Source organism: Natrix helvetica, assembly GCF_964273705.1.
Source record: "Natrix helvetica genome assembly, chromosome: 12".
In the NCBI taxonomy this organism is placed as follows: domain Eukaryota; kingdom Metazoa; phylum Chordata; class Lepidosauria; order Squamata; family Natricidae; genus Natrix; species Natrix helvetica.
The window spans coordinates 3,918,045-3,944,795 of record NC_138556.1 but is presented as its reverse complement, the minus strand read 5'-3'; the positions used below and the strand labels follow the sequence as shown (position 1 = coordinate 3,944,795).

Here is a 26,751-nt window from a genome sequence, read left to right as displayed (position 1 = left end):
GACTTCAATTCCCAGAATTCCCCAGCCAGCTATGCTGGCTGGGGAATTCTGGGAGTTGAAGTCCACAAGTCTTAAAGTTCCCAAGTTTGGACACCCCTGTCTTATAGCATGCCAAGGATTAAAAGCAGATGCAGGGGAGTTGGAGGCCCGAAAATAACATGGTCGCAAACTTCCTTTTTTGGCCTTCCAGTGTTTCCAGAAGCAAGATTTGGTGACCACTAACAGTGCTGCAGAATAAAGTTAGACAAAACACTGGTGGTGTCCATTTGGCAACAAGTCATTCTGGACTACACAACACTTGGTATTGAGATCCCAAGCAATGAGATTTAGTGCAGAGAAAAATAAGGTAAGAAAAACTAAATGAGCAAGTACTGACTCAACAGCAGTCACTGCGAGAGGCCTCTTGGTGTTCTAGGAGACAACCACACATGAGCCAGCAGGGTGCAGGGGCAGCCAAAAAAGCCAGCGCAATCCTCGGCCTGCGTTAACAGAGGCACAGACTCAAGATCACATGAAGTACTAGTACCGCTTTCTAAGGCCTTGGTAAGACCACACTTGGAATATTATGTCCAGTTTTGGTCACCATATTCTAATAAAAGATGTAGAGACCCTGGAAGGAGTGCAGAGAAGAGCAACTTAAACCATTTGGGGGCTCGAGGGTTGTGGGAATTGGGCATGTCTCGTTTAGAGAAAAGGGCTAGAGGTGATGTGATCGCAATCTTCCAATATTTGAGGGCCTGTCACAAGAGGGGAACAAACTTTTCCAAAGCACCAGAAGACCAGACGAGAAGGAATGGATGGAAACAAATCAAGGAGAGAAGCAACCTAGAACTAAGGAGGAATTTCCTAACAGAAGAATTATGACTTGCCTCCAAGTTGTGGCTACTCCGTCATTGGAGGTTTTTAAGGAACCGGACAGCCACCTGTCTGGTTTGGGGTATGCTGCTTGAGCTGGGGGTTGGACTAGAAGACCTCCAATGTCCCTTCCAACTCTTGTTATTCTGACTGTTACCACATTTTTTATTTTAAAACAATTAGCACTTTACACTGATAAGTGTACCCAAGGCTCAGAAATAACCATAGGGGGGGAAAATGCAACAGAGAGAAATTCAGTTTATTTTTTAACAAGGTGTATTTTACCTTTTGTTTGGTCAACAAATATTACAAATACGTCTTGCTTTAAAAAAAGTATTGCCATTACAACGTTTGTGTTCTCCTTTAAAGGGACGGGTCTGCTTTTCAGTGCCTCCTGCTGGATGTAATGTGCCTTTTTTCCCCCTCTTATGTCTTTCCTACCCCTTTATTTTGGCCATAGGACACTCCGTTACATAGTACAGCAGTCTCGAATGCAGCATTAACATTCCCTGGATCTGCAGCCGTCATTTCTCCTGCGGGAGAAAACGTTCACCTGAAAACTTTGCATACATTTACGAACCGGATAAGCTTATAGAGATTACCCATAATTTTGCATCCATACCTCCATCAGGACCAGGTTGGTCCTGGGCATTACCTTAGCAGGTATGTCCTCTTTGAAAAGTGCAGCAGTCCATATTCCTGACTTTAGGTCGGTATGTTAATTTCCAAGTCAACTTAATTGTGAATTTGCCCAATTGGAATTGAAAAAAGCCTTCATGGAGGATTGCTAATTACTGAGGTAAGACTTTTATTCCCCCTCCCCTATACATGTATTTAAAATATATATCCCTACAGGTCCTACAAAATAAAGTTCTACTTTTTAGATATATTTTTGGATAAGGCTCTCTTGGAAAGTAAAACAGCTATTGCCAATAGGTCATATTTTTCCCCATGCACACATGCAGCATTCGTGTAAATAATTACATTCCCCCCCCCCTCTGCTGTGGGAAAAAAAAAGTCATTCTAAAATCTCACCGGAGTGCATTTTCGCGCCATCCGCTGACCAGTGCAGAAATCCACCCTTTTGCTTTGGAATTAGACTTTCCTTTCCCACCAATCCCTCCCTCCCCAAAAGTCCTTCCCTTGGCTTTCATTGAGGGACTCAACTACTCCGTTTCCCATCATGCCTTCTGCCATGGTAGACGGAAACACTCAGGAATTGTTGCATAGGCCAAAAGGGGATGAATCGTTTTTTTAAAGTCCAGAACAAGATAATGTTTGGAAACGGCTCAAGCAGACACCTCCCTAATTCACCGCGGTTGTAAGGAGGAGAAGGCGCCACGTAATCAGACTTGCAAATTCCTGTTCTTAAAGCCAACCTCAATAAAAACTACTTTTAGCCTTCCCGCGGAGTTGGGTTTCCTGATCTGGTCTACCTAGTGGAGATGACACGCATGTTCTGAAGATGGTTTGGATTAAAACTCTCCTACTATCAGTCCAAAGCGAGTCATCTGTGGAAAGTGTTTTCTGCTCTTAGCTACTCAATTCCCTACCTGTCCTATCAATACAGTTACCCTAACATGACTAGCAAGCGTAATTTGGCTGGCACTCCAAGCTTATGCTTTGGAATAAAATTGGAGAGCCGGATTCCTCTTGATTGTTTTGCTACCATCAACTTAACCTGGCTCTCCTACAATATTCTAATATCTGTTCCTAACCACAGCAGAACTCCCATGCTCTGAGGAGATGGCTCTTGGTTCTCCAGATGGACATGGAGTGGGGGAAGGTGGGTCTCTGCATCCGTTGGATGAGGAATGTTACCCCATTCTTCCCCTCAAAAGCCTTACAGCCTCCCCAGCTCTTCCAGCTACTGTGAGAGCATCTCTTGTCTGCAAACGTGGCCCTCTTAAATCCCCCACAAGTGGATACTGGCATCTGTGCCTCTCGTTGAATGAACTGGCTTAGCATTGTGTTCAAAGCAGCTATTTCCATAAAAATAGGGAACAAGCTTGGCCTACATGTTCCTTGTGGTCTCTTCCTACTCCACAATTCTGACCCTAACTTTTTCAGGAGCTGCGGAAGCCACTTTCAAATGGACCAGAGATCTCTGGGTCATTAAGGCAAGAATGTTCAATGCTCAGCCAACCCAGGGGTTATACCCAAATCTAAGGGGTTGTTAATCCCACATCTGGAGATAAGTCTAGTCTGTTGTCGGCAGCAAATCTGGCTGACAAATACTCAGTTTGTGGCCATTCCCAACTGTTATCTTGCCACTAGTGTATATATACACAATGGATTATCCATCTGGGGTCTGCAACAGATCCACTGACCCCTTGGACTCTTATCTTCTATATTTTACACAGTCACCAAATCTAGCAAGATCCCTATACCCTACATGAGATCTCATGAGATTTCAGACAAGAATGGAGAAGATCCAGTAAGTGATATTTTGTTTCCCAGTGCATATTATCACATGAGAAGCGAATTAGGTACCTCCCATCCCGAAAAGGTTCATTGAGCCCTCCTTCGCGATCCTGATAATACGCTCGGTAGCTGCACTCTGTTATCCAATTTATTTCTGATTAAATAACATTTCCAACCTATCCACCTGAATGAATCCTGATCAGATGCTAAGGCTTCTGAACAGCAGGTCTGCTACCTTTTATCATGCTTGAATAAGCCATTCTTTTTCCTTTTCCTTTCTCTTACAAATTCCACTCAATTGTACCTGAACGGTTTGTGGACATTTCTTGGTGAAATGCATCCTTTTCACTACATTAACATTTGTTGGATGAAAAGATTATACAATATCAACATTAGATCATATCCAAGAAGATCTACATGAGCGTATAACCGAGCTGAAGTTCGACTGCAATCTAACAGCGATTACAGAGAGAAGATGCCTATGATACAGAACCAATCTTCTTGAAATGGTGTGTAATTGATCTTGTTCTAATAGAATGATTTGAGGGAAAGGTACAGCTCCATGGCTGAAATCTGCTTGGCATGCACAGGTTCTCAAGTTCTACACTTGGTATCTCCAGGAGAGGTTAGGAAGGATCTCTGCTTGAAGCCCTGAACTGATCGGTCCGTAGACATTCCTCGTCTGGGTTTTCCAGGTGTGTAAAATTTCAGGTTCCATCACTTCCACTTAGCACGGACATTAGTCATCCTGACTGGGAAAGGATGATGAAATATTGCCTTCTCTTCTTATGTAGGGATTGACTCTCCGTAATTCTTTGGCCAATGACTATTGCTGAGAGTTCTGGGAACGGAAGTCTACACATCTGGAGGACACCAAGATCCAGGAAAGTTCTTGTAGTCTACGTCTACAAGAGTAAACCACATTGACGAAGGATGCCACTAGCACTCAATTCAGATTTAGAAAACTGTCATGTTTGTTTGGATAAGGCCGTTGATGAGTATCTTTTATGTACTTAATCCTTGGTGCATCACAAGCATGCCATCTTTGTCAGCAGAAGGACCCAATAGTGTAAGTAGGAGTCCCTGGCTGCGCTCTGATTCCTGTGCTTTAGCTTCGCCCAGCCCATTTCATATTCATTCCACTGCCAGAGAGAACAAGCATCTCGAGATTGTCCCAGTCTACAAGTGCCAGTGCCACCAGAGAAGAGAAGGGCACAGACTCAGTTGCAGATTAAGCGTCGTTCAATCCCATCTCGTGAAGATGGATGGATGGAGACCAGCTCCTAAAGGTGGAACGATGGATGCATGGGGTGGGCAAAGGAGCAGAAGAAGTCATGCTCAGTAGAGTAAGTGCTCATGAATGTAACCTTCCGTAAACTCTGCAGACCAAGAAGAATTTCTGAAGTTCTGCAGACATTAAAAAAACCAGATTCTTCATGTGGAATGAAAGACTATCAAGTTATGGCAGCAGTGATTTTTCTAAAGCATCTTACTGTATCTCTGAGTTCCTTGAAGAAGTACTTTCTGGACTACACAGGAGGCTTCACAACGTATCCCCAAATCTATCTGAAGGTCATGTCTCATTCTCTCTTATTTTTTTTTAGAAAAGAATTCTTGAAGCAGATGATAATATAGTACAGATACAGCTATAAGAACTTGCAGCAAGGGGTATTTCCTACCCTCGCTCCCCCTCCATTTTTTGAAGCAAAAATACAACAACACCAAATCCCATGTGGTCCAGGGTTGACCTTGGAGATCAATGGCTTTCCAATGTCTTCATTCTGCTGTTGAACACAAAAGGAGCTTTCTTGGCTGTTTTTCTTTTTCCTGCAATGTGTATAAAATTATTTTTGTCAAATAATAAAGAGTTTTCATGCAGAAGCAAGTGGGCCCCAACAATTGTCTTTGGGTGGTCTTCCTTCCCTCCCATATACAGCAGGATAAAACGGGGGAAAAAAGATTGTCATCTTTGTTGTGTCCGAGAACGATGCTCCCATGGCACATGGTTGGGTGGGGTGGGGTAGGGGTGTTGGGATGTCCGGGTGGGCTGGCCCTTTAAGATGGCTTGTCCCAGAGTGTCCCATGAATCGGGCTGTGTCTTAGCGGGACGATGTCGTAGTGGCTGGGGATGTGGCTGTTTCTGGGAAGATCGTATGGATTTTGGATGTAACCAGCATTGCGGAGACGGATCTCGTGAACCACACTGACCGTGGGCTCTGTGGAAAGAAGGACAAAGAGACACGGTTTTCGGGGCCCATCAAAAGCATCTTTGGAAAGAGCATCCACATGACTCGGAGCAGGGGGATCAAACTCTATTTCATTGAGGACCACATCAAGGTTGTGTTTGACCTCAGGGGGGCGTGGCCAGGGTGGGCGTGGCCAGATCAATGTCACTCATGTTGGGGTGCCTGTGGTGACCCGAGCCCTCTGCCAGCGAAAACGGGCTCGCAAGCTCTGTTTTTGGCTGCCACGGCCTCCTGAAACCCCCAGCCAGTAAAAAAGGAGCTCGGGAGGGCCACATGCGGGTTGGGTTGGGGAGGGGGGCAGGATGGGCGTGGCCAGTTTGATTTCACTGTCAGGGGTGCCTGGAGTGGCCCAAGTGCTCTGCTCCCGAGCTCCGTTTTCAGCTTGCGGCCCTCCCGATCTCCATTTTCACTGGCCGAGGGTTGCAGGAGGCTGTGGCAGCCAAAAAATGGAACTTGGGACCCCGTTTTCACTGGCAGAAGCACTGCGGACCTTCTTCGCTGTTTCCAGGGTGGTCTCATGGGCCAAATCTAAGGACCTCGGGGGCTGGATCCAGTCCCTGCCTTGAGTTTGACACCCCCTGACTCAGAGACTCCCTCCTCAGACGACCTAGCACACAATCCAGAAACATTTCAAGAATCCCCATCCTTTTGGTCCTTCTATACAGCTAGTCCTCGACTTACGGCCACAATTTCTGTTGCTAAGCGAGAGAGTTGTTAAGTGCCTTTTGCCCCATGTTATGATCTTTCTTGCCACTGCTGTTAGGTGAATCACTCTGGTTGTTTACTTAGTAACACGGTTGTTGAGTTTGCTTGTCAGGAGGTCACAAAAGGGGGTCACATGACCCTGGGACACTGCAACCGTCATAAGTACATGCCAGTTGCCAAGTGTCTGAATTTTCATCATGGAACCATGGTGCTAGGGTTGTGAGTGTGAAAAATGCTCGTAGGTCGCTTTCTCCAGTGCCCTTGTGACTTCAAACGGTTACTAAACATACTGTTGTAAGTTGAGGACTGCCAGTATCTATAACCATGATGAACAAATTGAAGGAGGAAGCAGGAATGGTTTGACTTCCAAAGAGATGATGGACCACTTCAGGTTCCATTTCAGATCTTGACACAGACCGAGGGGAGGGGGGAAACGGGCAAAGCTCAGCCGTAACTTACGTGAAGTCAGATCTGACTCTGTCAGGTTTCCGAAAGATGCCCTAATTAATTCATGAGCCTCGAGCCAAGTTCCAAAAGAAATCCAGACATTTATTAGGAACAACATTTTGGCAATACCTGAGCGGAGTCAGATTTGACCACCTCTCTGGAAACAAATGCTGTGGGGCTAAGACACCCCTAACATCCCTCGGGGGGGGGGGGAGGTGTATTCTGTTAAGATGCAGCCCGTTGTGGGCAGAGTTAGCCTGCAATATTGCATTATAACCATAGGCTGGGAGGGAAGGAAGGATGGAGAAAAGGGCAATACCACTTTACAGCCCTCTCTAAGTGGTTTACAGAGTCAGCCTCTTGCCCCACAATCTGGGTCCTCATTTTATCAACCTCGGAAGGACAGAAGGCTGAGTCAACCTCGAGCCGGTGAAAATCAAACTGCTGCCAGTGGGCAGAGTTAGCCTGCAATACTGCATTCTAACCATTGGAAGGGAAGGGAGGGAGGGAGGAAGGAAGGAAGGAAGTGCAATAGCATTTAGACTTCTATACCACTTCGCTTTCACAGCCCTCTCTAAGCAGTTTACGGAGTCAGCCTCTTGCCCCCAACAATCTGGGTCCTCCTTTTACCGACCTCGGAAGGAGGGAAGGCTGAGTCAACCTTGAGCTGGTCAGGATCGAACTGCTGCCAGTGGGCAGAAGGATGGAAGGCTGAGTCAACCTTCTATTCGCTTTCTAAATTTGAGAAATGCCTCCAATCCTCTCTTCGCTGAGCAGTTTAGTGCCACACCAGCAGCTGGTGGAAGTGCAACTATCCCATTTGCAGAATGCCAGGGTGAAGCTAACTCAACAGCCGGGACCACCCTTTGCTTCCACCGTCACAGCCCTGCCTCTCTGCAGAGGTGGGCAATTCCTGGCCCAGGGCCACATTGGGCCCTTGGGGGGGCCTCCTGGTTGGGCTCCAGGGTCCCAATCTGCTGGGGCAAGAGCTACGCAATCCCTGGCACGTCCACCCTGTAATAAACTAAATATAGATAGTCCTCGACTTACAACAGTTCATTTAATGACCAAAGTTACTCAACTTTTGGCAATTGCGCACGCGGGCGGAGCAAACTTGCGCACGCACCAAAACTTAGTTTAGTAAAAAATGTTATTTTTCACACTTACGACCGTTGCAGCATCCCCATGGCCACGTGATTTGCATTCGGAGCTTCACAACCAGTTCATATTTACGACGGTCGCAGTGTCACGAGATCGCCTTTAGTGATATTTTTTTTAGCAAGTCAATGGGGAAGCCAGATTCACTTAACGACCGTGTTACTAATTTAACAACCGACTAATTCAACAGGGATTGGCTTAGTCAATGGGGCGAGAAAAGTCGTAAAATGTGGGCTCCGTTGTGGTCGTCAGTCGAGGACTACCTGCCGTCACTTCTCCGGGGACTTACCAACGTCGTAGATGTTTTTGTGAGCCGGTGAAGAGGTTGGCATGTCCAAATACGACGCGTCCCGGTGGGCAGGAGACTTCATTTCCACATAGCTGTTCTCGGGTGGTTTGCGGGTCAGGATGGGGGGGTCTCGGATGGTGGCGTAGGGGTTTTCGCTGCTGTTGAGGGAAGCGGAGCTGGAGCTGTGGGCGGATTCCTTCACGTAGTCTGCAAGACAAGAGCCCGGCTCGGTCTCTTAGCGGGCGGGAGCCACCGAGCCTTGAGGGAGGGGGGGTGAGGGATGGGTGGGAGAGGTTGGAGACCTAGCCCTCAACGCACACAGCATGGGAACCCACCAGTTACGCCTCGGGAATGTCCGAACCACCAATGTCTCGCCAAACCATCTGCTCATCCAAACTCATGTGCAAGTCATGTCCTGAACATTTGGTGGGAAGAAAAACAACCCTTCAGTTCCACAGCTCTCACGGTTACAAGGGACTCGTCGTTGACGGTTTACGGTACGTTTGTGCGCCCACCGTGCAACCAGCCCGAAACCCACCCCCCCACCCGTGGAGGAGGAAGCCATCAAGGAGCATGCACGGCCCTCTCCCTTGGATCTCCTCGGAGATCATGGCCAGGTAGCGGAACCCCTGGTTGAGGTGCGTCAGCCACGGAGCTCCCTCCCTCTGGGGAGCTCAACCGCGACTTCAGATTCAGCCCTTTTGGGAACTGATTGATCTCTCGTGGGGGTGTCGGAATCCGTGTTGCCGCTAAAGCAGCTGTTCTCCTGATAGCAACCGGTTTCTCGCTTCGGTTCCTTTATCACATGAAAACATGTGCAATTCCTTGCTAGTGAGGATAAAATCCTACTTTTTTACTTTATTTATCCTTTATTTTCCCCAGCAAGGAGACCCCCATCCTCCCTGTATTTTCCTCTCTGTCCCCCTTAATATCCGACCAACACAGGATGCTTCCGTGGTGAGGCTGGGACGCATGTATCTCCAGAGGCCGGCTCTATTTTGACAAGCAACCTTATTGCTACAGTTGGTCCTCGACTTACGACAGTTCCTTTAGTGACCATTCAAAGTTACGATGGCATTGAAAAAAGTGACTTCGGACCGTTTTTCACATTTACAACCATTGCCGCATCCCTGTGGTCAGAGGCTTGGCCACTCTCTCATATTTATGACAGCTGCCATGTCCCAGGGTCACACGGTCCCCCTTTTCCAACCTTCTAACAAGCAAAGTCAACGGGGAAGCCAGATTCACTTAACAACCATGTTATCAACGTAACAACTGCTGTGATTTGCTTAACAACGAAGGCTAAAAAAGGTCATAAAATGGGGCCAAATTCACTTAACACCTGTCTCGCTTAGCAACAGAAATGTTGGGCTCCATTGTGGTTGTATGTTGAGGACTGCCGCTATTAGATGGAGACATCATAGAGCAATTTAGCATCCGCGGCCAGTTTCATCACGTAAAAATTACACTTGTTTGCAGACTTTCGTTGAGTCTGCAAGATTTCTGCGAGAAATCAGCCATCATGGAGCTTTCAAGATGCTGCAATGTCTTACTTGCAAAGTTCAGAGCATTGCTTGGCACATGTGCCTGATTTTTTTTGGGTGGGAGGGGGCATCCAAGAGACAGGCCACCCTACCTGATTCTGAAAGCCCACCTGATTTACTTTTGGATGCTATTTGGAACCCTGACAGAGTGTCCTTCAGCAACGTAGAGTTTGGGAGGGTCCTTCAAAGGAGCAGGACAGCTGTTTGGTGACAAGCTGCCCTTCTTTTGAAGTCATTTACAAGGACCATGAGATATTTCCTTCCTCCAATTGTATCTGCAGCTGCGTGCTTTGAAGACCTGGTCTAATGAGACGGATTGAAGGCCGATCTTCATCACTGTGGAATTGGCTCTTTCCCAGGCCTAACATGCTGAAGCCCTGTGCCAACCCTAAAGTGCACCTGGCTGAGCCCATCTTGGAAGCTTCAGGGTTGTCACAGAACGGAGGAAGGGGGGAAATAGTTGTTGAGACTCTGGAAAGAGTGTAGAGAACAACAACCAGGACGATTGGGGGACTGGAGGCAATTGCAGGAACTGGACATGGCTAGTTTAGGGAAGAGAAGGACCAGAGGAGGCAGGATAGCAGTCTTCCAATATTTGAGGGGCTGCCCCAGAGAGGAGAAAGGGGTCAAGCTATTTTCCAAAGCACCCGAAGGCCAAAGAAGGAGTAATGGATGGAAACTGATCAAGGAGAACCTAAAAATAAGGAGGAACTTTCTGACAGTGAGAACAATCAACCCATGGAACAGAAGTTGCCTTCGGAAGTGGTGGGAGCTTCATCCCTGGAGGCTTTCAAGAAGAGACTGGACTGCCATTTGTCAGAAATGGTGTAGGATCTCCTGCTTGAGTGGGGGGTTGGACTAGATAACCTACAAGTCCCTTCTAACTCTGTTAATCTAATCTAATCTAATCTAATCTAATCTAATCTAACCTAATCTAATCAAGATGGGGTTTTGTAGCCAAAACAATAACGTTTTCCTGTGGGAACCAAGGACATTCTTACAGGTGGCTGGCCAGAGGAGGAGCAAAGTAACCCAGCAACCGTCCAGCAACTGGATTAGACAGCCTGACCAGTGACTTGGGGGAAAGGGGAAACTTTCACTTTTGAATTAGGTGAATTTTCAGAGTCGGCTTTCACCAGTTGTGCCAATATGAAGCATCCAATAAAATTGTTCTTTGAGGAATTTGCCTCCCTCGGAGTTCTGCTTCCTGTGGGTGCGTTACTTGGAACGCTGACATGAAGCTGACTCTCACACCCTGCTTAAGACAGGGACGGACGTTCGGCCTCTTCCCTAAACTGCAGAAGTTGAACACGGGCATAATCTCTTCTCCCCTCCCCTCTTGGATACCAGATCTAAAGAGTTCCAAAAATTGGACCAGAGACCTCCAGAAGTTGCAACCAAATTCTGTGTCCTTGACTAAAAACAGTTCATTTAATGACTATTTGAAGTTAAAAAAGCACTGGGAAAAAGGGACTTACGACCGTTTTTCATATTTACAACAGTTGCCGCTTCCCCGTAGTCATGTGATCAGAATTCAGACCCTTGGCAACTGGCATGTACTTGTGACGGTTGCAGTGTCCCAGGGTCATCTTTGGCAACAAGTAAAGTCAATGGGGAAGCCAGAGATTCATTTAACGACCATGTAACTAACTTAACAACTGCAGTGATTCGCTGGACCGCTCTGAAAAGAAAGGTCGTAAAATGGGACCAAATTCACTTAACAACTGTCTTGCTTAGCAAAAGAAAATTTGGGGGTCATTTGTGGTCGTAAGCCGAGGACTATCTTTAGGGCACAAGGGGGAAATTGTTAAATTTGTGGCTGGATCGAGATCGTGTCAACTCTATTCAAATTAATGCAGTGTAGATGGAGAGGAAATGAATTCAGGTTCTTTGAGCTTTGATTCACACTAATCCCTGTGTTGCCAGAGGAAGAGAAAGCTAAATAGCTGCATCTCCTAATCGTCCTCAAAGAGAAGGTAGGGCAGAACAGAATTGGCACTCTTCTGCCATATTACTTGGAAGTTTTAATTTGCTTTCAGAGTATTTTCCCCCCTCCCCCCGCAAGACAAGTGGAACCATGGAGGGAAAACTGTACAAACAGGTCCATATCCTCCTTCCCAAGCGTTTCAGATTCATCATTTGGGTAAAGGGGAAAATGGAGGGGAGTTGAGCATTTTGCAATTTCTCTGCCCCTCCAACTTTTTTCAAACTGAAGGCCTGTCCTGGAGATATGCAGAAATGAACCTTCCTTATTCTCCATGATTGTATAAATGTATTTATGATATAATAATATTATAATAAAATCATAATAATTATATATAGTTATCTATCTCTCTATTTCTGTCTCATCTGTCTGTCCAACCTACCAACCTACCTACCTACCTACCTACCTACCTACCTACCTACCTACCTACCTATCTCTCTCTCTCTCTCTCTCTCTCTCTCTCCTTATCTATCATATCTTTATCTCTCTATTTCTATCTATCATCTCTCTTTCTCTCTCTCTTTAGCTTTATCTCTCTATTTCTCTCTCTATCTCTCTCATCTCTGTCTCCATCTCCATCCATCCATCCATCCATCCATCCATCCATCCATCCATCCATCCATATCTCTATCTATCTATCTATCTATCTATCTATCTATCTATCTATCTATCTATCTATCTATCTATCTATCTATCTATCTATCTATCATCTATCTACCTACCTACCTACCTACCTACCTACCTACCTACCTACCTACCTATCATATCTTTATCTCTCTATTTCTATCTATCATCTCTCTCTCTCTCTCTCTCTCTCTCTCTCTCTCTCTCTATCTATCTATCCTCTATATCTATATCTATCTATATCTATATATCTATATTTATATCTATTTCTCTCTCTCTCTCTCTCTCTCTCTCTCTCTCTCTCTCTCTCTCTCTCTCTCTATCTATCTATCCTCTATATCTATATCTATCTATATCTATATATCTATATTTATATCTATTTCTCTCTCTCTCTCTCTCTATCTATCTATCTATCTATCTATCTATCTCTATCTATCTCTATCTATCTATCTATCATCTATCTACAGTTACATGCGCACACACACAGACACACACAGACAAATCAAGGAGAGAATCAACCTGGAGCTAAGGAGAAATTTCCTGACCGTGAGAAGAATTAGCCAGTGGAAAAAGTTGCCTTCAGAGGTGGTGGGTGCTCCACCATGTCCGGAATGATTTAGGGTCTCCTGCTCGAGCAGAGGGTTGGACTAGAAGACCTCCAAGATCCCATCCAACTCTGTTATTCTATGTTCTATATTTTATGACCGATACCTACACAGGTTTGACCAGATGAAAACCAAAATGGAGGATCGGTGCACTTTCTTTTGGCCAAAACAGGAAATCAACCACGACATATTTCTTCCCCCGTAAATGCTACATACAATCCGAAATCTAGTATTTACATGAAACTTCATCTGAATACCAACAAACTCCTTCTATGCCTTGATTTAAGCAGATCCTCAAGGCTCTCCATCGTGTACATTCATATTTCCACTCATTAGTTTCTCAAAAACTAGAAGATTTCTAAAAGAACCTATGACCATCCAAATAATCTGTTTTAAGGAACATCCCTCCCTTGGCCTCTTCAGTCAGTTTGGGGTAGCAGTTAAATCTGCTACGCAAGGAGACTCACGTCCTGGTCCTCTCTTAGAGCTGGAAGCCAGCTGGGTGACTTTGAAGCAGCCCTTCTCAGTCCTTTGCCCTGGCTGAGAAGTTGAAAAACTTCTAAAACTGAGAAGAAGAAAAACATTAAGGGTGGCCACAAAGAAGCGGGAGTTCAACCTGTTCTCCAAACTCCAAAGTAGAACAAGAAGCAATGGGTGGAAACTAATCAAGGAGAGAAGCAACTTAGAACTGAGGAGAAATTTCCTGACTGTTAGAACAATTAATCAGTGGAACAGAAGTTGCCTCCAGAAGTTGTGAATGCCCCAACACTGGAAGTCTTTAAGAAGATGTTGGATAACCATTTCTCTGAAATGGTATAGGGCAGGGTGTCCAAACTTGGGAACTTTAAGACTTGTGGACTTCAACTCCCAGGGAATTATGGGAGTTGAAGTCCACAAGTCTTAAAGTTCCCACATTTGGACACCCCTGGTATAGGGTTTCCTGCCTAGACTAGAAGACTTATAAGATCCCTTCCAACTCTTGTTATTCTATTCTATCCCAGTGGACAAAGATTTTTTGCCTAGATTGAGAAGTTGAAGACCATCCTGGAAAGGCGATACTTATGAAAGACCTTCTGGAAAAGTTGGGGGAAAAAATAATCCTACACAGAGTTGTCTTTTTTTTTGTCACCAGGAACTAAGCTTGACCCAACGGCCATAACAACAATTCTCTTGGTTACGTTGAAAGCTCACCCAAGTAATGGGATGAGAAGGGATAGAGAGGAGAAGGCGGAAGCTAGTGGCAAGAAACTGCCCGAATAGTCAGGGGTCATGCACATCCTTCGGCTGAATAGTTTTCAAAGTTCTCCCAAGGTACTTCTTTTTGTAATAGTTGAAAAAGAAGCCTGAGGAAAATGAAAGCAATGGTCTTCTTTCTAATTAAAAGCAGCCCAATGCCTGTGTGAACGAAGGAATCTCATTTATGGTCCTTGCAGGCTGCTCCCCACTCTTGAAAGGGTATTGCTGGATGAAGGAATTAATTGCCCCACCAGGAACATCAGAAGCTGAGGTGAAACTAATTATGAATTGAGTCCCCCACTGGACTCAAGTCTACATCCAAGCTACAGTAGATGCAGTTCCTCCACCCGCTCCAAGTTTGGAATCAGGGGTGTCTGACAACACACATTAAAAAAAAAAATAAGGAGAGATTTGATTGCCATCTTGACTTGTTTTCAACCATATCCCTTGCTTGGAACATGAAAGCTTTCTATCAGATGCCATATCAGAAATTCTCTCTTTCTGTGGGCAAAAGATATGTGTGTGTTTGTGTGTCTCCTTGCACACACTACAAAAAGCTTGGCCTGAGGAATTCTGCTCATTTTCATTCCCAGCTCCCATTCAATATAGAGCATAGAATCATAGGGATGGAAGGGACCTCAGAGGTCTTCTAGTCCAACCCCCTGCTCAAAGAAGAGGTAGAACTCTTGCTTGTATTACGGAGGTGGTGATCTAGACCAGTGTTTCTCCATCTTGGCAACTTTAAGGTGTGTGGACTTCAACTCCCAGAATTCCCCAGCTAGCATGTGAGGGACCACTGTGTAAGAAGGCTGCTGGGATGATTTGTTCATATGGAGAGGAGGAATAAGGACTTATTTTTTTTATTTATTTGATTTGTTAGCCGCTCCCTCTCCACAAGGGACTCGGGGCGGCGTACAATAAATAAAAGCACATATATATATTACACGGAGGAGGTAACAACCATTACAATACATAAGATAATAATAATGAAATTAGAAATTAAAATACCCCAGTTTAAAATTACTAATTTAAAAAAGACTGTCAGGAGGAATAAGATGGAACTATTGTTGAGCCAGGCCAGATAGTTGAAAAAGGTGGGTCTTGAGTTTTAAACGGAAGGAGCGGAGATCGGAGGTAATCCTAATGTCGAGGGGGAGGTCATTCCAAAGGACTGGGCCCATCACAGAGAAGGCCCTACTCCTGGGTGTCGCCCTCTGGCATTGTTTAGTGGACGGCACCCGGAGAAGTCCCTCTCTGTGAGAGCGGATTGGTCGTAGGGATGTATGGGGCAGGATGCGATCCCGCAGGTAGCTAGGTCCTGTGCCATGGAGCGCTTTGAAGATGGTGATCAAAACCTTGAAACGCACCCGATAGACCACAGGAAGCCAATGCAGCTCACGCAGGAGAGGTGTTATATGGGAGTATCTAGTACTCCCCATAATCACCCGCGCGGCCGAATTCTGGACCAACTGTAGTCTTCGAGTGCATCTCAAGGGAAGCCCCATGTAGAGAGCATTGCAGTAGTCTAGGCGGGACGTCACCAGCGCATGGGTGACTGTGCGTAAGGCATCCCGGTCCAATAGGGGGCGCAATTGGCGCACCAGGCGAACCTGGTGGAACGCCCCCCTTGCCATGGCTGTTACATGGTCATCCATGGACAGCCGGGCATCCAGGAGGACGCCCAAATTGCGCGCCCGCTCCATGGGGGCCAGTTGCTCGCCCCCGATGGCCAGAGATGGAAGCAACTGGTTGAACCGGGGGGCCGGAAGCCACAGCCACTCCGTCTTGGAGGGGTTGAGTTTGAGTCTGTTGTCACCCATCCAGACCCGTACGACTTCCAAACACCGGGACATCAGTTCAACGGCCTCGTTGGGGTGGTTCGGGGTGCGTATCATCAGCGTATCATCAGCGTACAGATGATATCCCACCCCAAAACCACGAATGATCTCGCCCAGCGGCTTCATATATGTGTTGAACAGGAGAGGCGAGAGGACCGACCCCTGTGGCACCCCACAAGTGAGGGGGCTCAGGGTCGACCTCTGCTCCCCTGCCAACACACGTTGCGTCTGGCCGGAGAGGTAGGAGCCGAACCACCGTAGAACGGTGCCCCTAACCCCCAGCCCCTCCAGCCGGTGCAAAAGGATACCATGGTCGATGGTATCAAAAGCCGCTGAGAGATCTAATAGGACCAGGATAGAGGAACAACCCCTATCTCTGGCCCTCCAGAGATCATCAACCAACGCAACCAAGGTCGTCTCCGTGCTGTGCCCGGGTTGGAAGCCGGACTGGCGCGGGTCTAGATAATCATTTTCCTCCAGGTGACGTGGGAACTGTTGGGCCACCACACTCTCTACAACCTTCGCTAAAAAGGGAAGGTTGGAGACAGGACAATAATTAGCTAGCTCCGTTGGGTCCAGGGAAGGCTTCTTGAGTAAGGGTCTCACAACCGCCTCTTTCAAGGCGTCCGGTAGAGACCCCTCACCCAACGAAGCATTCACTAGTCCCAGGAGCCAGTCACGTGTAACCTCCCAGGATGCCAGTACAAGCCAGGAGGGACACGGGTCCAATAAACATGTGGTAGGTCGCAGTCGCCCGCGTAACCTGTCCAAATCCTCGATGGCAACCGAGTCAAACTCCTCCCAGAGTGGTCTCTCAAGACTCGCCTCAGGCGTCTCCCCTAGCCCACTGAAAGGGACCCATTCCCTCCGGATTTGAGCGATTTTATCCTGCAGATATTTCCCAAATTCCTCTGCCCTGCCCTGTAGAGGGGCTTCCCGCGGCCTCTGTGACAGAAGGGAGCGGGTCACCCGGAACAGGGCAGCAGGGCGGTTATCTGCGGATGCAATAAGAGCGGCACAATGTCGACGTTTGGCCGCTCTTAACGCCACAAGGTATGTCCTTAAGTGGTTTGTACCTGTGCTCGGTCAAGTTCGGAGCGGGAGGATCTCCAATGACTCTCTAGGCGTCTCTTGTGGCGTTTCATCACCCTTAGCTCCTCGGTAAACCAAGGGGCCAGGGTGGTTCGTTGCCGCAGGAGAGGCCGCAAAGGCGCCACCCGGTCTAGGGCCCCGGCAGCCACACTGTTCCATGCGGCTACCAGATCCTCTATCCGGGGGCGGGTCAGGTCTACAGGAGGTGGCCCAAGCTCCGTCTGGAACTTATCCGGTTCCATCAGGCACCTGGGGCGGAACCATCTAGGGCCTTCCGGTTCCGCCTCCCCGCAGCGGGAGGTAGCGCCAGAGAAGTCAAGTCGGAGAAGTGAGTGGTCTGACCATGACAGGGGAGTGATACCTAAATCCCCTATTCCCAGATCACTCATCCACTGGCCAGAGACAAAAACAAGATCCAGCGTGTGGCCTCCCTCATGCGTGGGGCCCTGAATTAATTGAGTCAGGTCCATGGCTGTCATGGAAGCCATGAACTCCCGAACCACCTCGGACGCTTCTCCCATCGACGGCAAGTTGAAGTCCCCCATCACTAAAAGTTTGGGGGTCTCAACCGCCACCGATGCGATCAGCTCGAGGAGTTCAGGCAGGGCCGCTGATGTATAGCGAGGAGCCAGGTATACTATCAGCAGGCCCAACTGTCTCCCTGGGCCCCATCTCACGACAAGGGACTCACACCCGAATGTCTGCGGCACAGTGAACTTTCTCGGCTCTAAGTCTTCCCGGATAATCACTGCTACCCCACCGCCCCTTCCCTGGGCTGGTGGAATGCTCGATAACCTGGTGGGCACATTTCCACGAGGGGTAGACCTCCCTCATGGCCCAACCAGGTCTCTGTTATTCCTGCGAGGTCTGGCTCCCCCTCCAAGATCAGATCATTGATGAGAGGGGCCTTGTTGACAACGGACCTCGCATTGCATAACAACAGCCTCAGGCCCTGGGTCTGTAGATCCTGACCACCTAGCATGCGGGGGTTGGTACAAGCGACCGGGTATGACCAATAGCCACGGTCTCCCAACCGACTACGAGTTCTTGATCTGTCCTTGCACCTACCCCACCCCACGACCGTTGGTATCAAGGAGCCCTGTATTGGAATGCTATCTTCCCTCTCCTCCCCCACTCCGCTCCCTCCTCTCTCGACCACACCTATTCGCCTGGCTCTACTTTCACTCCTGACCTGATTCACCCCCCCCAACCCTGGAACCCCTTAAAACTATTTAAAAACGATTAATTAAAAAGCCCCTTAGTTTGCGTTTCCTCCACCTCTCTGGGTTAATAAACCCCTCTACTGTGGGGGTTGTTTGGTGGCATAAGGTACTACCACTTTAAAGTTTTTTCCACTAATGTCTGAGTTTTGATGAATATTCATCTAACAAATGTCTGCACCAAATGGGAAATGCCTAAATATTTTATGCAACTGGAAAACGAAGCAGGAAACCTTGTTCTGCTTTTGAATTGTGCTGTTGGAGAAGGTCTCCAAGGAGATCCAATCAGTTGATCCTAAAGGAAATCAACCCTGATTGTTCTTTGGAAGGACAGATCCTGAAGCTCAAATACTTTGGCCACCAAATGAGAGGAGGGGACTCCTTGGAGAAGACTCTGATGTTAGGAAAGATGGAAGGCAAAAGGAGAAGGGGATGGCGGAGGATGAGATGGTTAGATGGTGTCATCAACGCAACTAACATGAATTTGGGCAAACTCCAGGCGTTAGTGGAGGTCAGGAGGGCCTGGTGTGCTATGGTCCATGGGTTGCAAAGAGTCGGATACGACTTTGCAACTGAAGAACAACAACAAAACCCTTGCTCCCTCTGATCTTGAGCTGGGAGATAATGCTGGAAAGAGTGCAGAGAAGAGCAACCAGGATGATGAGGGAACTGGAGGCTAAAACATACGATGAACGGTTGCAGGAACTGGACACAGCTAGTCTAGTGAAGAGAAGGACCAGGGCAGACATGATAAGATTGGATGGCCTCCAATGTCCCTTCCAACTGTTAATCTGTAAAACACACCAGCTATCTATCTTCATGGACCATGTGATAGAAACACAGAATCATAGGGCTGGAAGAAACTTGCAGATCATCTAGTCCAACCCTCCGCCCAAGCAGGAGACCCTACTACACCATAACTGATAGAGGGCAGCCCAGTCTCTTCTTGAAAGCTTACAGGGATGAAGCTCCCACAACTTCTGAAGGCAACTTCTGTTCCCTTGGTTGATTGTTCTCACTGTCAGAAAATTCCTCCTTATTTACAGGTTGAACCTCTCCTTGTTCAGTTTCCATCTATTGTTCCTTGTCTGGCCTCAGAGGACTGGGAAGGAACTTGGAGATCTTCTAGTCCAACCCTCTCCTTGAGGCAGGAGACCTTATACCACCCTGGACAAACGGCTGTCCAATCTTTCCTTGGAAAACTCCAGCATCCACAACTCTGGAAAGAGTTTGAGAGCCAAGGAAATAAAGGTTAATCATGGCTCTGTGCAACTTTGCTAAGACGGTTGTTGGAATCGAAGGACAGCACACAAATCCATTTTAGCCAAGGTATCCATTGGATGTAATTTTTTTTTAAAAAGGCAAGATGGTAGCCTTGTTAGTGTCGCTGAAGCTCTGGCCGTTTGTGTGACGCAGGCAAAAATACACAAAGCTTTGATCCTACGGCTGCAGCCATTATCTTGACTTTTCTTGAACCATACCCAGCAGATACCTTTGTAGTCCAGTCTGCTCTCTGCACTCAGCCACGCAGCCCCCTAAATTCCCCCTTTTGATATCCATGCCTTTGATAAACAAACACCTAATCAATCAGATAATACCTTCAGAAGTCCCCGAGATTCCAGCCAATAATGGGACTCAGGCAATTAAAATGGAAAGCAGGACGAAAATAAAATAAAATGCGAGTATTAGTGTATGATGAGAGAGGACCCAAACGCCGCTCGTCCTGTAATACATTTAAATCAAAAGCAAAGATTTCAGGCTAATTAGCAGGACCTCTTAAACGAAACGAACCTTTCTGATGTTCCCAAGATGAAAGACAACATAACAAGGAGACAGATGCATAGTCCTGCTCAGGATGGAGCAGCAGATGAGTAGATCTGAAAAGGGGGGAAGCAACAGGCTCGCTCACACCCGAGGGCCTGCTCTTGAAAAACCATCACATTCCCAACGAAATGTAGGTTGATTTGCCTCGGATGCTTTTCTAACCACAGTTTTTCTGATTCTCAGAACCAGAGGATAGCAAGCTCTTTGGACACAACAGGACAGGGGGGAAATCCAGCAGGTTCTGACAGGTTCTGGAGAACCGGTAGGAGAAATTTTGAATAGTTCAGAGAACCGGTAGTGGAAATTTTGAGTAGTTCGGAGAACCGGTAGTGGAAATTTTGAGTAGTTCGGAGAACTGGTAGTGGAAACTTTGAGTAGTTCGGAGAACCGGTAGTGGAAACTTTGAGTAGTTTGGAGAACTGGCAAATGCCATCTCTGGCTGGCCCCAGAGTGGGGTGGGAATGGGGATTTTGCAGTATCCTTCCCTTTCCACGCCCACAGAACTGGTAGTAAAAAAAATTGAATTTCGCCACTGCACCAGGACCAAACCAAGAAACAGGTGTACCTAGAACCATGATGGCGAACCTATGGCATGTTTGCCGGAAGTGGCACGCAGAACCAATGGCATGTCAGCCATTGCCCGTTGTTCTTCCGGGTCCCGGTGGGCACCTGTGTGCCAGCCAGCTGGTCTTCACACGTTCGGGAATGCCGGAAACTGGAAGGTGTGCTGGGAAACTGAGCTTCCGGTTTCCGGTGTGTGCATGTGTGCCAGCCATCTAATGTACGTCCGTGCGCGCCAGAAACCGAAGGACCAGATGGCTGGCATGCATGCCGGGGAGCTGCTCTTTCGGTTTCCAGCGCCCCCCTACGCCTGCACGCTCCCCTTTCAGCATTTGGTGCTGAAAGGTTTTGCCAACACTGACCTAGAAGTACACAGTGGTGTCCGTTTAATACAGGTAGTCCTTGACTAACAAAAGTTTGCTTAGTGACCATTTGAAGTTACAGCAGCACTGAAAAGAGTGACTTAGGGCCTTTTTTCACACTTAGGACCATTGCAACATTCCCATGATCACATGATCAAAATCCAGATGCTTGGCAACTGACTCGAATTTATGATGGTCGCAGTGTCCCATGGTCCCTTTTAACAACCTTCTGACAAGCAAAGTCAATGGGGAAGCCAGATTCACTTAGCAACCGTGTGACTCATTTAACAATGGCAGTGATTCACTTAACAACCGTGGCAAGAAAGGTGGTAAAACGGGGCAAGGCTCACTTAACAAACGTCTCACTTGGCCACATAACTTTTGGGCCCCATTGTGGTCGTGGACGTAAATTGAGGACGTAAATCTATAACTGGTCCCTGAATTGGCTTTCATCTCTTCTACCTTCTTTCTCTTTTTTCACCCCCTTCGTTATGTCTACTAGATTACAGCTAGCCCTTAACGTGTGACCACAATGAGGCATCAGAATGAGTCGGTCCCGATTTTACGATCTTTTTTGAGACGGTTGTTAAACAAATCACTAAAGACGTTAAGCAAATCTGGCTTCTCCCATTGACTGACTTTGCTTGCCGGAAGCTGGCTGGGAAGGCGGAAAATGGCATCCACCTGATCCCAGAATCCTGCAACCATCATACATACAAGCTGTTTTCCAAGGGCCTGGTTTTGATCCCGTGATCCCGGGGACGTTGCGTCCGTTGTAAGTGCGAGGAGTGATTGAGAACCACTTATTTAAGGGCTGTTGTAACTGAGTGGTTGCTAAATAGTTGCACGTCGAAAATTACCTGTAAAAACTCGAGACAAGTTTATTTTGCTTTATTATCTTTACTGCAGTTGATAAATTCCACTCCTCTAACCTCAATATCTGTCATTTAATCATTTGTGGAATAGCTCCCATGTTATAAAATAATCTGAATCTTCTTATTAAATTTAAGGCAATTAAAGGTAGGAATGCGAGTGTTTTTGCCTCAGACTGTTTCCATTTTAAGATCTCATCCTGGGTTTTTGGGGTTTTCTTGCCGCGAAACAAAGCTCTCAAACATTGGAGACAAACAAGCCAGCTACCTAGTTCTAACCTCTCCTGAGCGCATTTCTAAAGTTAATAATGACAAAATAGTGATTAAATGTTGAATATGACTATAGCCAGCTATCGGGAGCAACTCATAGGTAAATGAGATTGATTGCGTGCCATTAAGTCAGTGTTGATTCTCGGGGACCACAGAGATAGATTACATAAATAAATAGAAAAATGTTAAGATTTATAATAATATTAATGACAGATAATTAATAAGGTAGCATGAGATATATAATTAAAATTTTATAATATCAATAATAATGGTCAAATCCTTATTGATATTAATTATAAATATTTTAATTATATATCTTGTATATTGTTATTATAAATATATAATAACATATTAATGATATTGTTATTATTGTTATTGTGTTGTTTTTTAATTGTTCTACCTTCTGAGGGAGCCAAGATTTATTGGCTAAAGGAACAGAGCACAGGTAATTTTAAATAAAACCATTGTAATAAAATCAACTCATGAAAAAAAATATCTATTTATACGGTCACCAAGAGTCAATACCAACCTGATGGCACATAATCAATCATTCAAAAAACCAAATTAATCCATTCGGTATCAGCAAGATTCAAATAAATCATGATAAAGATTTATTTAGAACAAAGAAACATAATACAACAGCCATCTATTTGAGAACTTTTAAACTTCTTATCCAATTGTGATGTACTATTTATAATAATAATAATTGTTGTCAATTGTTATCAAGATATTATTGTTATTGTTTCATTTTTATATCATTCTTTCTCCTGAAGTCACTGAGATTTATTGTCTACAAGGGCACAGCCTTTATATAATCTTAAATAAAACCGTTGTAATAAAATCAACTCGGGAAGAAAAATCTAGCTACGTGGTTGCTAAGAATCAACAGCCTTTCCATGGCATGCCATCCATCCATCATATAAATGTACAATCTATCAAAATCAACAAGAAATAAAACAGGTTTATAGGATTTATTTTCAACAAAGAAGCTTAATACAGCAGCCATCTGTATGAGAACTTCTGGACGTCTAGACTAAAATTGTCTCACCAACTGTGATGTACAACTGGCATGACTTCCATTTAATGGAAGGGCCTGAGGCAGGGGGATAGTAGAACTGCCCTTAATCTGATTTACAGATTAACCGAGTTGGAAGGGACCTTGCAGGTCATCTAGTCCAACCCCCCCACCCAAGCAGGAGACCCTATACCATTTCTGACAGATGGCAATCCAGTCTCTTCTTGAAAGTCTCCAGTGATGAAACTCCCACAACTTCTGAAGGCAACTTCTGTTCCATGGGTTGATTGTTCTCACTGTCAGGAAATTCCTCCTTATTTCCAGGTTGAATCTCTCCTTGATCAGTTTCCACCTATTGTTCCTTGTCTGGCCTTGGAAAATAGCTTGACCCCTTCCTCTCTGTGGCAGCCCCTCAAATATTGGAAGACTGCTCTCATGTCTCCACCTTCTCTTCACTAGACCAGCCATACCCAGATCCTGTAGCCGTTCTTCATATGTTTTAGCCTCCCGTCCCCTAATCATCCTGGTTGCTCTTCTCTGCACTCTTTCTAGAGGCTCAACATCCTTTTTATAGTGTGGTGACCAAAACTGGACGCAGCACTCTAGGTGTGGTCTTACTAGGGCTTTATAGAGTGGTATTAATACCTCCCTTGATCTTGATCGCAAACTCTCTGGGGGGCTTCCATGACCCTGAGATGCTGCAACCCTTGTGAATTCATGCAAGTTGCCCAATTTTAATCCCGTCACCATGGAGATGATCCTTACTTAGAGGGATGATGATATAATGATGGACATTTCAGGCGCTGAACCTCGTCCTAATTAGAACTAAATGATTGCCACGGATGGAGATTTCCTGATTCTCTTTCTAACATCCGTCCTGTGATCTGGCAGGGAGGCAGTTCCCTTTGTCTATAGTGGGGGGGGGGGGAATGCACAGAAGTGTGTAGACACACACAGAGAGACACAGAGACAATATATACACAAGTATGGTCCTTGACTTACAAAGGTGACAATTCAAAGTTACACCAGCACAGGTGCAAGTGACTTATGACCGTTTTTCACAGTTATAACTTTTGCAGTAGCCCCAAGATCATGTAATCAAAATTCAGACGCTCAATGGGGTTGGGTTCCTAGGAAGAATCTTGGTTGCCAGACTCAAGGTGAGTTGAACCAAATCAAATTCTTGGCAAGGTTTTCACATCTAATCTTAGTCTCTGGATTGAATAGTACAAAGGATGGCAGCCATGGGAACCTTCAGATCAACATTTCTCAAATTTGGCCATTTTAAGACAAGGAGATTTCAATTCCCAGAATTCCCCAGCCGACACTGAAGAGCTTAACTTTAACACCTACGATTGGGCCCAGAGAGGAATCAGTGTTGTGTTTTCAGGTATGAGCACCTGGACTGATCTTCTAAGGTAGCTGAACTTCAAATGCACTTCAGAATCCAATAATGAGATGATGAGGATACAGATCACCCAGGCAAGGCTAACTCAACCTGGGAAAGGTTCTTCTGGATGCTGGAGGCATCTAGATCTCCCAACTCACAAAGCCACTCATTTCTCAAATGAAAACTAAATGGTCAGACTTCAGCTTTCTGATCATCTCTTCTTTCTTTGCTGGGAATGAGGTCCAAAAAAAGCAAGCACCTGGTCCTTATGGAAAAGATATAATATCATAGAATGGTAGAGCTGGAAGGGACCTTGGAGGTCTTCTAGTCCACCCCTGATCAAGACAGGAGACATTATTATCATCCCGGACAAATGGTTGTCCAACTTCCTCTTGAAAACCTCCAGTGATATTCCACTGATTCATTGTTCTCAGTGTCAGGAAATTTCTCCTTATTTCTAGGTTGGATCTCTCTTCCATAAGCTTCCATCCATCCATTACTTCTTATCCCGTCCTCAGGTGCTTTGGAGAATAGGTTGGTCTCCTCTTCTCTGTGACATTAGGCTAAAGATACCTAGTTCTCTTAGCCGCTCATCATACAATTTAGCCTCCAGACCCATAAGATTTTTTTACAGATTAAAGATTAACAAAGAGTTGGAAGGGACCTTGTAAGTCTTCTTGCCCAACCCTTCCTCAAGCATATACCATTCTGGACAAATGGCTGTCCAATCTCTTCTTGAAAACCTCCCATGATGGGGCACCCACAACTAGATTACAGATTAACAGAGTTGGAAGGGAACTTGTAGGTCATCTAGTCCAACCCCCGCCCAAGCAGGAGACCCTACACCTTTTCTGACAGAGGGCAGTCCAGTCTCTTCTTGAAGGCCTCCAGGGATGAAGCTCCCACAACTTCTGAAAGCAACTTCTGTTCCATGGGTTGATTGTTCTCCCTGTCAGAAAATTCCTCCTTATTTCCAGGTTGAATATCTCCTTGTTCAGTTTCCATCCAAAGATTTTTCATAGATTAGGCTATTAAGACAGGCTTGGAAGTTCTGAAATTGTCAATAAAACGGCAGAGGCGGAACAAGGCATGGCGTGGTTGGCTTGCTGTACCTTCCTTGTCCTCCAGAAGAATCCACATTAAGAGCACCAACGTTGGCACTGCCTCCTCCCCCCCCCCCCAAATCTAAAATGAACCGTGCCCGAGAGGGACATTACTCTACATCTTGAGTTGCGGAAGATAGCTTTTTTTCTTGGCACAGAAATCTTTGGCAAAGTGAAGCAGGGGGAGAGAGAGAGACATTTTCCCCATCCCTCCAGGGACCCCAGAGGAGAAAAAAAACCCCAACGAAGAGCTCGAGAAAAGTCAATCTCTCCGGAGCGGAGTTTCTACAAAAAGGCGCTGTTAATCAACCGTTTTCCCCTTCCTTGCCAAACTCCATCCCTTTGCGGATAACAAGGTCAGCCATTCAAAGCATGCTGCCCCCTCCCTTACGTTAATGATCATTTGCTGTCAATCAACCCAGATCGAAAGAGCCACACTCTGTGGGAAAGAATAAAGCCGTCTCAATTTAGCGTTCAAGCTATTTGCAGACTTGACCGGTTCAGCTACCAAAAAAGGCAAAGGCAGGGATTTTTTAAAAAAAAACAACAGGAAATGAAGCACACCCTTGTTTATCTTGCAATAATTAAAGGCTTAATTTAGAAGACTTCCCTGATGAAATAAACATCGTCGCTGTCTGAATTCAGAGGCCCATTGGTGCTTCCTTTGGCCACTGCGAGATTTGGAATTAAAAGAAAGGAAGTGGGGGAAAAGGGGGGAAATTAAATAGCAAAGGTGGGATTAATGGGGAAAGATTGGGGGGGGGGGAATTGGGGAAAGGCACTAAAACAAGAGAATTAAAAAGGAGAAGAAAGATTGGAAAGAAAAGATATAGAGATTACAAGAAAAAGAAAAAGAAAAAAATAGGCAAAGAGAAGAGAATATAAGAGAAGTGAAGTTCCTGAGAGACGAACAGAAAATGGTTGAAAAGAGAAAAGAAGGGAAAAGATTTACTGGTGGAACAGAATGAAATTTGGTAAATATAGCCAATGGTATATACTGTAGCTAATATATGAGGGAGATTAATAGATTAATGCTATTAATTGTGGATAATTAACTAAGTGAAATGTCTATTATATAAAATTGAAT

The 26,751-nt window shown here is 45.9% G+C and overlaps 1 protein-coding gene across 4 annotated transcripts in view; it reads right to left on the bottom strand.

Annotated features, from left to right (window-relative positions):
- Positions 1-1,093: 1,093 nt before the first annotated feature.
- Positions 1,094-26,751, bottom strand: part of MEGF11 (multiple EGF like domains 11) — a 669,285-nt gene continuing 643,627 nt past the window's right edge. For 2 of the 4 annotated variants that reach the window (XM_081965210.1, XM_081965213.1), the window contains 2 exons: positions 8,125-8,331; positions 1,094-5,495 (listed from right to left, as the gene is read on the bottom strand). In XM_081965210.1, the coding sequence (XP_081821336.1) occupies positions 5,335-5,495; positions 8,125-8,331 (368 nt within the window). In that variant the 3' untranslated portion in view covers positions 1,094-5,334. Of the gene's footprint in view, positions 5,496-8,124; positions 8,332-8,459; positions 8,540-26,751 lie in introns of those variants that run through there. The other 2 variants (XM_081965212.1, XM_081965211.1) reach the window with 2 other exon arrangements.